Genomic DNA, 13364 nt, shown 5'->3' on the forward strand with positions numbered 1-13364 from the left:
TGGGGGATGACCATGCAGTTTCTCCAGAAAACACTCCCCTGCTCTCCTGCCTAGGAACTTGTCACGTGGTGACAGTGTCCTGGGCACAGGGTGGGGAAGGAGACAGAAGGTCCCAGACGTCAGCCTTCGGTGCCTCGTATCTCTCAGTTTGGAGCTTCTGTGACTCCGTTTTTCCAGAGAATCGAGCCTCCTTCCCCCCCGGCGGACAGTCACTTGGCCACGTGGACACTCCAGAAGGCCCCGTGGTTCTGCCCCTGCCCTCCTTTTAGGGGAGCCGCCCTCTGAGCTCCTGCTCACGGGGGCTCCATGGGCCCGATTCACTCACCTTCATTGCCTGTGGGCCCTCGGGCGATAACTTCCTTTTTGCTCTTCATCTCCTGACTATCTTGGAAAATTCTGTGAAAATCTACTCTCACTAGCTCTCCCTTTCCTCTTTTTTCCTTGCAGGTTAATACATCTTTTTATTTTTTCCTCCTCTACTGTCTTTTGGAGGAGTTAAGAAGGGAGATGAGATAAACCAATGTGTTCAGCCTGCCATTTTAAACTGATTCCAGCATGCCTTTTTCCAGGCAGAGTATGGTAACTGCTGGTTAGATTCTGATAGTACTGTCAATGTCATTCCTTGCATACGTGGTTATGGGTCACATAGGTTTTTGTGGGCTGACTGAGGAACCCACCCACATGTATGATTTTCCCCTAGAACTAGAGAACAGACTAGAACAAAAATATTTCACATACCTCTCCGTTTTCCAGATCACATAGAAAATTACAGATACTGTATCATTATTGTTGAAATGAAAACCTCTGGTAACTACCACAAACCTTAATTTTAATGGAAAAGTTTGTTCCTAAGTGAAGCCATAAAAATTGAACTAAGAGGCAAAGCTAAATTTTTCCATTAGTATCCCTAAAACTTCATTTTTCAGCAACTTTTTGGAAAGCAGTATTCCTGATTAAATTTAAGCCTAGTGTTAGTGAGAGCTGTGGGAAATGGCAATAGCCAGGAGAAGAGTTTATTTACCTGTATTTTCTTGCTGCTTTCTTATTCTTGCCTTGCACACAACACAGTCTTCTCACACTGAATGAATTCATCAGGCTGCATGGATAACCTAGATTCAGCCAGACAGACCAGTAAAACTCTCTTCCTAACCACAAGTGACTAAGAATAGCTGTGTAAAGCACCAAGGTAATGAAAATGCAACCCAGAATATGTAAAGTGCACAGGGTGCTTGAGAGTAAATGCTGCACCAGCTTGGTGTTGGAATCGCAGGGACTGCTGTGCGTGTCACACCCCCGCTGCGGGCGTGGGGCTCCTGTTTCCAGCCGTCTCCATTGTGCTGGGGCAGCTTTTCCCGAGCTCCCAGTGGCTGTCCCCAGTCTCAAGGGATCAGAGACCGTTAGGAAAACCAGGAATGGTGGCTGTTCTCTCTTACATGGCTGGAACAAGGTAAGGGCAATGAGATGTAGTCATTCCATTATTTATTTTCCTTCCTTTTTAAAAAAAAATATTTATATATTTTTAACAGATTGATGATTGCTTTGCAATATTGGTTTGATTTCTGTCACACATCAACATGAATTAACCATAGGTGTACATATGTCCCTTCCCTCTTGAATCTCTCTCCCACCTCCCGCCCTTTCCCACCCCTCTAGATTATTACAGAATAAGCCCCACTGGGGCTTCCCTGGTGGCTCAGATGGTGAAGAATCTGCCTGCAATGCAGGAGACCCAGGTTCAATCCCTGGGTTGGGAAGATCCCCTGGAGAAGGGAATGGCAACCCATTCCAGTGTTTTTGCCTGGAGAATCCCCTGGACAGAGGAGCCTGGTGGGCTACAGTCCATGGGGTCACGAAGAGTCGGACAGGACTGAGCAACTAGTGCAGTGTGAGTTCCCTGAGTCATACAGCAAATCCCCATTGGCTATCTATTTACATATATACATTCATCCACCCTGCTCTCCGTTTATCTCACCCTCTCCCTCTTCTCGTCACCCTTGTCCATAACTCTGTTCTCTGTCTGCGTCTCCATTGCTGTTCTGCAAACAGATTCATCAGTATGTTTTCCTTCCTTTTTATTCTTTTTCTTTCTTTAAAAAATTTTTTTTTGTTAAGCTGTCTTTCCTCTGCCTGCGCAACCTTGCTTTTGACAGGATGTTGACTAGGAACCAGAGCCCATTTTGGCTCAGCCTTAAGGGCAGCTGTTTACAGAGTAGCATGTTACACGGGGCTCCTGTGTCGAACGTCTGTGTAACACTGGATTTGGATCTTGTATCTAGCTGCCAGAAGTGACTGTGATGAAGTAGGGGAGATAAACTGATAGATTGGCTGCCAGAAAGATGTTGGGAGTCAATCAGATAAACAGGGCAGAGAAATAGCTTGCTGTTTTCCAGTGATAATAAAACAGAGGCCTCCGGTCCCCACATTTTTAAACATAATTGCTACGGTAATAATGTCTAAAATAAGCAAATGAAAAAACAGCACAGGGGGTTTTTTTATTTGCGACTGAGATTGCCTTTTCCCTTTTGCAATAAAGATCATCCTATATGGAAATGAATATTTTCACAGATTTGTTTTCCTTCTCCCAGTGCTCACTTACATAAGCAAATGACAATTAGAAAGTGAACTGCTTTTGTAGGAATTTATCCCTTCTTTATTCCCCTCAGACTTAGACTGTTTAACTTGGTGAACTATATATATGTTGCTTCTGTGCCTTACCTACAAAATAATTACTTATGTTTGTGAAGAAACAAGTTTTAAAGTCAAACCTATATTCTTGACTGGTGACAAGCCGGAAGGGGTTTATTTTTAGGATTTCTTTCAGAAGATTTTTTGGAATTTTAATCTCTGTTGCTGTTTCCCTGCACCGCATAGCACTTGTATAGGAGAGATGATAATCTAGTTTTATTATTATAAGTTGAAATTCTCCTCCTTTAATGTCTAACTTTTAAATTTATTGCTTCTCCTGGCTAAGACTTTTTAAGATCCAATGCAAATTCTTCATTGTGTGTGAGAGCTAGAGAAGTAGACGGAGCTTGCACTCGGGGGACTAACCAGGATTAAGAGGAGAGCTGGAGAGTGGTTTATTTCCCATGGAGTTAGTTGTGTGCACTGAAAGACTGGCTCTCTGGGTTGTGTTCAGAGTACAACTTTCTTTAGGTTCCCTCTTAAAATTACTATGACTGTATATGTGTTGGTATCATATATGGTTGGGCTTCCCAGGAGGCTCAGTGGTACAGAATCTGCCTGCAATGCAGGAAATGCAGGTTTGATCCTGGGTTGGGAAGATCCCCTCAAGTATTCAGAAGATCCAGTATTCCTTACCTGGAAAATTCAATGGACAGAAGAGCCTGACGGGCTACAGTCTGTGGGGTCTCAAGAGTCAGATCTGACTTAGCAACTGAGCACTGCTTTGCAGACTGCATGGTTAAAACATTTATTCATAAGCATGGTAGAGTATCAGGTATGGAAGGCAAGAGCAGAAAGTCCGCAGTTCTAATTATATCCAGTAAAGGCTTTTTGCCTAAAGAAGACCATCCTGACTGCTGGGGTTATAGGTCAGAAGTTAACCACATACCATTATCTTGTGGGTGAGAAGCCGATGCATTTTCCTTTTCGCCACCCAGCCCTTCCCACCTGACCTTTTAAAGATTCTCCATTGATATCAACGAGGAGGACAAGACTAATCATAAAAACAACGAAGGGGATGTTGCATACTCATTGATCCGTTTGAGATGAACTGCGGGACAATAAGTCTTCCAAATGGACTTCTGCTCTCAGTTATTGCAATAGCCACCTTTTTAAAGATGTATAAATATGAAAGGGTTAATGGGAATTTGGTCATGCTCTTGCCACTGGGTTGTCCCTTATTGATTGTAGTTTCAGAGCTGTCACTGTGCCATTCAGAATTCCTCCAATGCCCTTTTAAAGTCAGTTGGTGCTGGGAGATGATAAATAAGTCACCTGCTTTCCTTTCTCCCCTAGCTTCTCCGAGAACTCATAGAACGGAAGACCAGCTCCTTGGACCCCAATGATCAGGTGGCCATGGGAAGGTAATTTGGATATGGCTTTCTGTTCATATAGGCAGCCTGTGTAATAGTTTCTCCATCTGAGTCCCCTTAATTCTACTTCCAAGGCAACGACTGGTTCTATAATTATGAAAGCTGGGAGTTCCTCGGTGGCCTAGTGGTTAGGATTCCAGGTTTTCTCTACCTTGGCCAGGATTCAGTTTCTGGTCGGGGAATTGAGATCCTGTAAGCTGTGTGATGTGGCCAGCAAAAAAAAGTTAAGCATGATAACAAGAGCTAGACAGACAAAGTGATGGAAATTGTTTCCTCTACATTGCCATAACTTGAATGGCAATTTGAATGAGATTACCAAATATCTACCTGTAAAGGGTTTATTTTAGGGTTTGTTTTACAAAGTCCATTTTAAGCTCTTTGCATTGAAATTAGATCTGTATCAGTCTCTGATCAGTGGATAAAAATGTGTGCTCTCAGCTGTCAGGACCTGGCACTGGGCACAACCCATTCCTCGCTCTGTGAGTCTGCTCTCATTTAGACCTCTGCCCCTTCAGTGAAAGCTGCCGCAGAATTAGACGTGGAACTCGGCAGCGTTGCCCAGATGTCAGGGTAGGATGGAACACAGTGAAGGAAGGAAGACCCTTGTGCGTATGCTTCATCCTGTGGTTGGAAAACAAAAAAGACATTTAAAGTGCTACCTAATGAATAGTGTACATTTAAATAGCCATGAGCCGTAACTTGCAAGAGCATAAATGGAAACCAAAGCTGCAGGTGTCAGAATGGGATTCTGGGGAAGAGCAGCATTCTGAGAGATCACAAGGAAAAATTTGTGCTGATGAAATAATTTTATGTGAGTAAAACCTTTGAAAATTAGGATAGGATGTTAATATTTTGTATATCACTGGAATGCTATAGAGAGCTGTTCACTATAAATTTAATGTGATCGAGCAAATTGCATTTAAGTGGTGATTATATTGTACATCTATCTGACTTTACAATAAAATAGATTATGGTAATTAAGATTATATTAAGATTACAGTAATTGGATTTCCCTAGATTTTTTTTTTTTTTTTTGATGTTGAACTTTCATTTGAGTCAGGTAAGATGACCAGCTGCTGCTCTTTCTCTGTTTTTCCCCCACATTTTGTTCATATACACAATTTATGAAGATTTTCTTAGCCCAGTATCCTTTATTTGAAAACGAATTTCTTTTAATTTAAAATGACTTGCTGAAAATATGACTCTTGTTTGGATCCTGATTCAAACAAACCAACTGTAAAATTGAGACAATCTGGAAAATTCAAAGACTGACTGAATATTTGATATTTAACTTTTTTTCGGTGTGACAGTGGTATTGAGATTATTTGGGGGCTCCTGGTATTGAGATTTTTTTGGAGGTGGGGGGAAGCCCTTTTAGCAACACATTCTGAAATAATGTAGCTGAAATGAAAATTAAATAAAATGACTATAAAACTAGTATCAATAGTAGATAATTCTAAACACTTAGAAAAAATGGAAAGCACAAGGAAAAGCAGCTGGGTATTAACAATGGGAAAATTAGATTTAAAGAATTCACATGTTCAAACCAAACAGCAGGTGCAATATTAGTCATAGAATAGGCTGTGCAACTAAACATCAGCAGCAAACCCAAGCACCTACACTCAGTGCGATGGGTTTCCCTGCAGACTGGTAGATTTAGTGCTTGCCACAGTAACTCCACATACTAAGGAGTGTTGTTCACCAAATCTGCTGGAGAATTTCCCAGCTGCCATTTGTTTTTTTTACTGTTGCACAAATCCTCTTCAATCAATTAGTCGCTTTGGCCCCAGTCTGTCTTGAGGAGCTTGGTGTAGGTTGAATGATTTCTTTATGCAGCGTTGTTAGTGAGAAAAATTCTGATTTGTCAACACATGTAACTATTTCTGTTGATGATGCATAATATCACTTGCGAATTTCCCAGGCAGTGGCTTGCAATCCAGAAGCTAAGAAGCAAAATCCACAAGAAAGTAGATAGAAAAGCCAGCAAAGGAAGGAAACTTCGGTGAGTTACTTTTTAGAACAGATGTTAACATTGTGTGTTGTTACTACTTCTTTTGCATGTTGCCTATGACATTTTTTTCTATTCTTCTGATGATTCTATGTTTAAGGAGCAGAAAAATCACTAGAGCAATATTTGAGGCTTTTTTCAGATTCAGTTTTTCTTACTCTGAAATGGAAAGATAGTGTCAGTTACTTTTTGTTTTACTGCTGTGAATGAATAGGTTGAATAATATTTGTATTTCCCTGAAAGAGACATAATCAAAAAAGAAGACAAGAGAATTGAAATTGCCTTAGTTTTGAAAAATGATTTCCTTATTACAATGTAAAAATTGTACTTTGGAGTCTTATTTAAGCAGAATTATATTGGTCCATTTTCAAGATGCCATACATGTACCTAGTATGCTAAAAAGATAAAAAATGAAGGCTTCCAGAGATTGTTAACACTGTGCTTAAATGAGATGAGGAGTGGAACTTTTATGAGAATATAGAAACATATCTGAGTGGAGGAGAGCCCTCAAACCTGTGAGCCCTTGAAAGTCTTAAAAAGAATGGAAACAAGGAACCAGAGTAGAAGTGACATTGGTGTGCTTTCAGATTGAGATTCCTTGTAACTATTTTTATATATTACGTAATATCACTCACACAAGGCCTCAGTGTCGAAGAAACTACTTGTAATTCAAGTGCACATTGAAAAAAAAATCTTAGACTCATTGTGTTAGGCCAGTTTTAGGCAGATAGCTAATCCCACACTTTTGTTAGAGCCTGCCTGTCATTAAAATTATTTCTGGACAAATGTGGATCTATCTCATTTTTAAGTATCTTCAGAGAAGCAGATTCTACTACTTTAATTAACCTGTTTTAGTATTTAACAGAACTCATCAGGAAATGCTTATTTTTCTTTAAGTTTGAAGAAGTGCAAAGTAGCTTTTCATTATCTTTTGACTGAAAGTCACTCTTCTTAAATCTGAATCTTAAATTGTTACAGTTTGTTTAACTTTTTTCATGTGCTGAAGTTTCCAAACCTTTCTGCTTCTCCCAGGTTTGTTTTCAATGTACCTACCAGTTAAGAGCATGGACTCAAGAGCCAGACTCCCTAAGTCTGAATCCCACCTTTGATACCAATTAGTAGTTACTCTGAGCAAGACCCTTAAACTCTCTGTTCTAGTTTCTTCATCTGTAGAATGGGGGTGATAATAGCACCAGACTTGTAGGGTTGCTGTGGGGATTAAATGAGTACGTGTATGTACCGCTTTTAGACCAGCACCAGAAACACAGCATGGGGAAGGGCATGGCAGCCCACTCCAGTGTTCTTGTTGGAGAATCGCAGGGACAGTGGAGCCTGGCGGCTGCAGTCCACAAGGGCCACACAGAGTCGGACACGACTCGAGCGACTAACACAGTACAACAACCGGGACGTAGCAAGCGCTATGTAAGTGTCTTTGCCATTATTCCTATCATTGCTACTGCTGTTATTATCCCAAGACTGGATCAGTCTCCTACTGGAATGTTCGTTTACTTGCTCACTCACGGACGTGTCTCACTGGTACCTGTCTCTTTTGTACCCCCATCCCTGATAGGATTTAAAGAAGAATGTTACTACTGCTGTGTCACTTCAGTCGTGTCCGACTGTGTGACCCCATAGACAGCCTCCTACCAGGCTCCTCTGTCCCTGGGATCCTCCAGGCAAGAACACTGGAGTGGGTTGTCATTTCCCTCTCCAATGCATGAAAGTGAAAAGTGAAAGTGATGTCACTCAGTTGTGTCCGACTCTTAGCGACCCCATGGACTGCAGCCCACCAGGCTCCCCGTCCCTGAGATTCTCAGGCAAGAACACTGGAGTGGGTTGCCATTTCCTTCTCCAATGCATGAAAGTGAAAAGTGAAAGTGAAGTCGCTCAGTCGTGTCCAACTCTTAGCGACCTCATGGACTGCAGCCTACCAGGCTCCTCTGTCCATGGGATTTTCCAGGCAAGAGTACTGGAGTGGGGTGCCATTGCCTTCTCCTAGTACTTTGTAATTGATCAGGCTGAATAAATACCTGTTCTTTAATTTTGAGATTAGACTTTTCTCCAATACTGCACTTTTAAAATTGTAACTTTGAAAAAGACATATACCTTATGTATGTTATCACTTTCATGTGGAACCTAAGAAATAAAACAAATGAATGTACATGACAAAACAGAAACAGGCTCACAGAGGGAACAAATGAGTGGCTCTCAGTGGGGAGAAGGAGGGGTGAGATGGGGATATGGGGATTAAAAGACAAACTACTGTGTACAAAATACAATGGCAGCAAGGACAAATTGAACAGCACAGGGAAGTATAGCCATTATTTTATAATCACTTCAAATGGAGTATAATCTATAAAAATGTTGAATCACAATGTTTTGTATCTGAAACTAATACAGTGTTGTAGATCAACTATACTTCTAGTTAGTTAATTAATTAATAGCTCTGTGAGGCTTTAAATGTTCTCTTGAGGGAGGAGCCCAGGATTTCAGTCAGGAGACTGGCTCTGTCTGGCTGTATGATGTTGGTTGCTCTTTATTCTCTGAGCATCACTTTACTCATTTAATAAGTGGAGATACTAATCCGTGTGTGTGTGTGTGTGTGTGTGTGTGTGTGTGTGTGTGTGTGTGTGTGAGTGAGCCTGTCAGTCGTGTCCAACTGTCTGTGATCCCATGGACTGTAGCTCTCCAGGCTTCTCTGTCCATGGAATTCTCTAGGTAACAATACTGAAGTGGGTCGCCATGCCCTTCTCCAGGGGATCTTTCTGATCCAGGGATCAAACCTGGGTTTCCCGCATTGCAGGCAGATTCTTTACTTACTGTCTGAGCCACCAAGGAAGCCTGATTTGGTTTGAGGGATGGATTTGATTTGAGGATTCAAATAATGTGTATATGTCTGGTACATAATAAACATTTGAAAGTGTTAGATTCTTCGATTTCTCTTGTGTTTATCTGTTGGCATTGCTGTTGCAAATATATGGTCTTCAAAAGAATTGAAAAGAGCAAAAGATGTCTTTTTTCATTATTGTATTTTTGTGAGTTTTAAAGCTGCTAGGGCAAATATCTATAATCGTGTGTCCCTTGAGGGCAAGAATTGTGCTGATTTTTTCAAGTTAATTCCAACCTTAATGCCTACTGTAGTGCCTCACAGACATGTTTTTGGATGATTATGACAGTAAAATTAACCCGCTTATCAAGTAAGACTTTCTGTGAGATGCAACATTCACACTTCACACTGAGCAGACTAGGAAGAGTTATTAGCCTATGGAAAGGCCAAAAAGAATAATGTTTGCCAAAACACAGGCTTGAGAATATCCCCGTCTGTTTTGAGAACCAAAGTTCATTTGTTTTGGCAGAGACTTGAAGTAAATATGGGGGAATAACAGGAGGTGAGACTATGTGAATAAGAGGGTGCTAAATCGTGGTCATGCTCGACATTTGGACTTTATTCTGTTGACTGTAGCAAGTCATTGAAAAACAAGGAAGCCTGAGCAGCTGTCAGAGCTTGGAGCGTGCATCGCAGCTAGCTGCACTGCGGGGCCCTAGATCGGGGCCTGGGAAGACAGAGGGCAGTAGGGCAGAAAATGGGGACACTTGCATGCGGCCTGTGGTTTAGGTTATGTATTGCACAGATGTTAATTTCCTAATTGTGGTAATGACATTTGTATGAGTTGTTACCATTCGAGGAAGCGAGGTGAAGGTGCACATGAACTCTGCACTGTTTTTGTAACTTTCCCATAGGTCTACATTATAGCACAGCACAAGAAGTAAAAAGAAAAGTAATAAATAAGGTCACATGCTTTGAATTGTGTTGCAGTTTCATCACCTGTATTCATCAAGGCTTTCTTTGTGACCATGAACATGTGGGATGTGGTCAGAATCAGTGATGTTCATATATAGCAATAACGACAACTAACATTTATAAAACTCTCTCTGTCGGGCACTGCAGAGCAGTTTACATGCAGAAGTGGAAAAGACACAACCTCCGATGCTAAAATGTTCAGGTTTGAAATCTGGCTCTTGCACTTACTGGCCTTAAGACCCCTTGGGCAAGTCACTTAACATCTCTCTGTGCTTCGGTTTCCTCATCTGTCAAGCCAGTATGATAATAGAAGGCACATCCCATAGGACTGTCATGCAGATTGAAATTAGCTAACTCATGTAAGGTACTTAAGAAGATAAGTGACTCACCCACTGTTACAGAGCTAGTAATCATGAACGTAGATTTAAGCTAATTGGTCTGATTCCAGAGTCCACTTCTAACCTGTGGCTCTTGAGTTGTTTCTCTGGCCAGGACTTCTCAGGCACCGAAATGATATCTAGGCTACATTAGAACTCTGCTGTGAAGGTTTTAACAAAGGGCCTATGAGAATAGGTTTAGTTGCTCAGTCGTGTCTCCGACTCTTGCAACCCCATGGACTGTAGCCCATGAGGCTCCTCTGTCCATGGAATTCTCCAGGCAAGACTACTGGAGTGGGTTGCCATTTCCTTCTCCAGGATAGATGGGAATACATGTCGTAAATAACTTCCTTTAAATTAGACCCCCAGAAGAGCTGGTGGTGTGCCAGCTGTCATCACTGGTGCTAGGTTCCACCATGGGCAGCCTTTGCTCTTTGTTTGTGGTTCAGTTCAGTCGCTCAGTCGTGTCCGACTCTTTGTGACCCCATGAATTGCAGCACGCTAGGCCTCCCTGTCCATCACCAACCCGTGGAGTTCACTCAAACTCACGTCCATCGAGTCAGTGATGCCATCCAGCCATCTCATCCTCTGTCGTCCCCTTTTCCTCCTGCCCCCAATCCCCCCCAGCATCAGGGTCTTTTCCAATATGTCAGCTCTTCACATGAGGTGCCCAAAGTATTGGAGTTTCAGCCTCAGTATCAGTCCTTCCAATGAACACCGGTCTGATCTCCTTTAGGAAAGACTGGTTTGACCTCCTTGCAGTCCAAGGAACTCTCAAGAGTCTTCTCCAACACCACAGTTCAAAAGCATCAATTCTTTGGCGCTCAGCTTTCTTCACAGTCCAACTCTCACATCCATACATGACCCCTGGAAAAACCATAGCCTTGACTAGATGGACCTTTGATGGCAAAGTAATATCTCTGCTTTTTAAGGTTGGTCATAACTTTCCTTCCAAGGAGTAAGCATCTTTTAATTTCATGGCTGCAATCACCATCTGCAGTGATTTTGGAGCCCAAAAAAATAAAGTCTGGCATTGTTTCCATTGTTTCCCCATCTATCTCCGTGAAGTGATGGGATCAGATGCCATGATCTTACTTTTCTGAATGTTGAGCTTTAAGCCAACTTTTTCATGCTCCTCTTTCAGTTTCATCAAGAGGCTTTTTAGTTCCTCTTCACTTTCTGCCATAAGGGTGGTATGTTTGTGGTAGGGTTGGAGAAAAAAGAAATATCATAGCAAAGGTGAACACTGTCTTGTGGAAACATTAATTTCAATGATAGCAGGTCAGTGGCATCACCCTGGTCAGATTGGGTGTTAGCAGTTTGCTGGTTGGATGCTAGAAAATAACTTAAAAAAAAAAAAGAAATATGCTGGTTTGGGGAAATAATTATAATTATTAATTACCAGTATTTTACTCAGCATTATCTATAAGTGGATTTGATCCTGATTTAAGCAGAATCTTAATGTAAATGAATTAAACTCTCAGGCCTTTAATAATGAAATGTCATACTGTGTTTTGTATTTGTCTGTTCTTCTGCAACAAAGTTATATTTATCTCTTAATATGGTTGGTAATTTTAATACTAAAACATGCATCCATCCTCAGCACTGAGATGAGGTAAAAATGCATTGTATTAAATCATCTTTTATCTGATTACTACTTAAAAGCCTGTCCTTCATCATGCAGTTACTAGTTATTGAATATATTGTATTAAAGTGTAAAGGTATTCCACAGAGCAGTGCCATCCAGTAAAAAGTATCTTTACATGTGTAATTTTTTTTATTTTTCTTTTTAATTGGAAGATAATTGCTTTGCAGTGTTGTGTTGGTTTCTTCCGTGTATCAGGATGAATCAGCTGTAAGTATACACATGATTATACTCCTTCCCGGCCCGCCCCTCCAGGTCATCACAGAGCCGCAGGCTGCACTCCTCTGTTGCACAGTGACTTCGCTGGCTCGCTCTCTCACACCTTGTGATGCGTATGTCTCAGTGCTGCTCTCTCAATCTGTCCCACCCTCTCCTTCCCCGACTGTGTCCACGAGTCCATTCTCCTAAGTCTGTGACTCCTACTCCTGCCCTGCAAATAGGTTCATCAGTTACATGTGTAATTTTCAATGTTCTAGTAGCCGCAATTTAAAAGGGGGAAAAAGAAATGTGTACTTAAGTAATAATGCATTTCATTTAGCCCAATATCTAGCTAATATTATTTCAACAGTTTATTGTTTTAAAATTATTAGTGATATATTTTACATTTTTTCCATCTGAATTTTCAAAACCTGGTGCACACTTCCAGTGTTCAGTAAGCCACATGTGGCCGATGACTCCTGGGTCAGACAACGCAACCATTGGGTATAGTTCATAGTCTTTGTGTAGACAGTGAATTAAACCTGTCTTTGAACATAGCCAAGAATAGTTTTCATTTTTTCAGATGAAAAATGAAGTTTGGTGAAGCCTAAAAGACAGTAAAGGGCTTCCCTGGTGGCCCAGACGGTAAAGAATCTGCCTACAATGTGGGAGACGTGGGTTCGATCCCTGAGTTGGGAAGATCCCCTGGAGGAGGGCATGGCAACCTAGAATGGATAAGCAACAAGGTCCTACTGTATAGCACAGGGAACTGTATTCAAAACCCTGTGATAAACCATTATGGAAAAGTATATGAAAAAAATGTGTGTGTGTATATATATATATCAGTTCAGTTCAGTCTCTCAGTCATGTCCAACTCTTTGTGACCCCATGGACTGCAGCATGCCAGGCTTCCCTACCCATTACCAACTCTAGTAGCTTGCTCAGACTCATGTCCATCAAGTTGGTGATGCCATCCAGCCATCTCATCCTTTGTCATCCCCTTCTCCTCCTGCTTGCCATTTTCCCCAGCATCAGTCATCAGGTCATCAGTCATTTCTTCGCATCAGGTGGCCAAAGAATTGGAGCCCCAGCCTCAGCATCAGTCCTTCCAATGAATATTCAGGACTAATTTCCTTTAGTTTGATCTGATCTTCTTGCAGTCCAAGGACTCTCAAGAGTCTTTTCCAACACCACAGTTCAAACCCATCAATTCTTTGGCACTCAGCTTTCTTTATGGTCCAGCTCTCATATCCATACATGACTACTGCAAAAGCTG

The 13364-nt window shown here is 41.5% G+C and overlaps 1 protein-coding gene across 2 annotated transcripts in view; it reads left to right on the top strand.

Annotated features, from left to right (window-relative positions):
* The window catches only part of AATF (apoptosis antagonizing transcription factor), a 109435-nt gene that overhangs the window by 66216 nt on the left and 29855 nt on the right, over positions 1 to 13364 (top strand). Inside the window, exons 10-11 of one of the 2 annotated variants that reach the window (XR_009731227.1) lie at positions 3982 to 4049; positions 5980 to 6025. Coding sequence is in view for 1 of the 2 variants with exons in the window: in XM_061390298.1 (XP_061246282.1) it covers positions 3982 to 4049; positions 5980 to 6060 (149 nt within the window). In the remaining variant the exon portion in view is untranslated. Of the gene's footprint in view, positions 1 to 3981; positions 4050 to 5979; positions 6061 to 13364 lie in introns of those variants that run through there. The other variant, XM_061390298.1, reaches the window with a different exon arrangement.

This window comes from Bos javanicus, chromosome 19, assembly GCF_032452875.1.
Source record: "Bos javanicus breed banteng chromosome 19, ARS-OSU_banteng_1.0, whole genome shotgun sequence".
Taxonomy (NCBI): domain Eukaryota; kingdom Metazoa; phylum Chordata; class Mammalia; order Artiodactyla; family Bovidae; genus Bos; species Bos javanicus.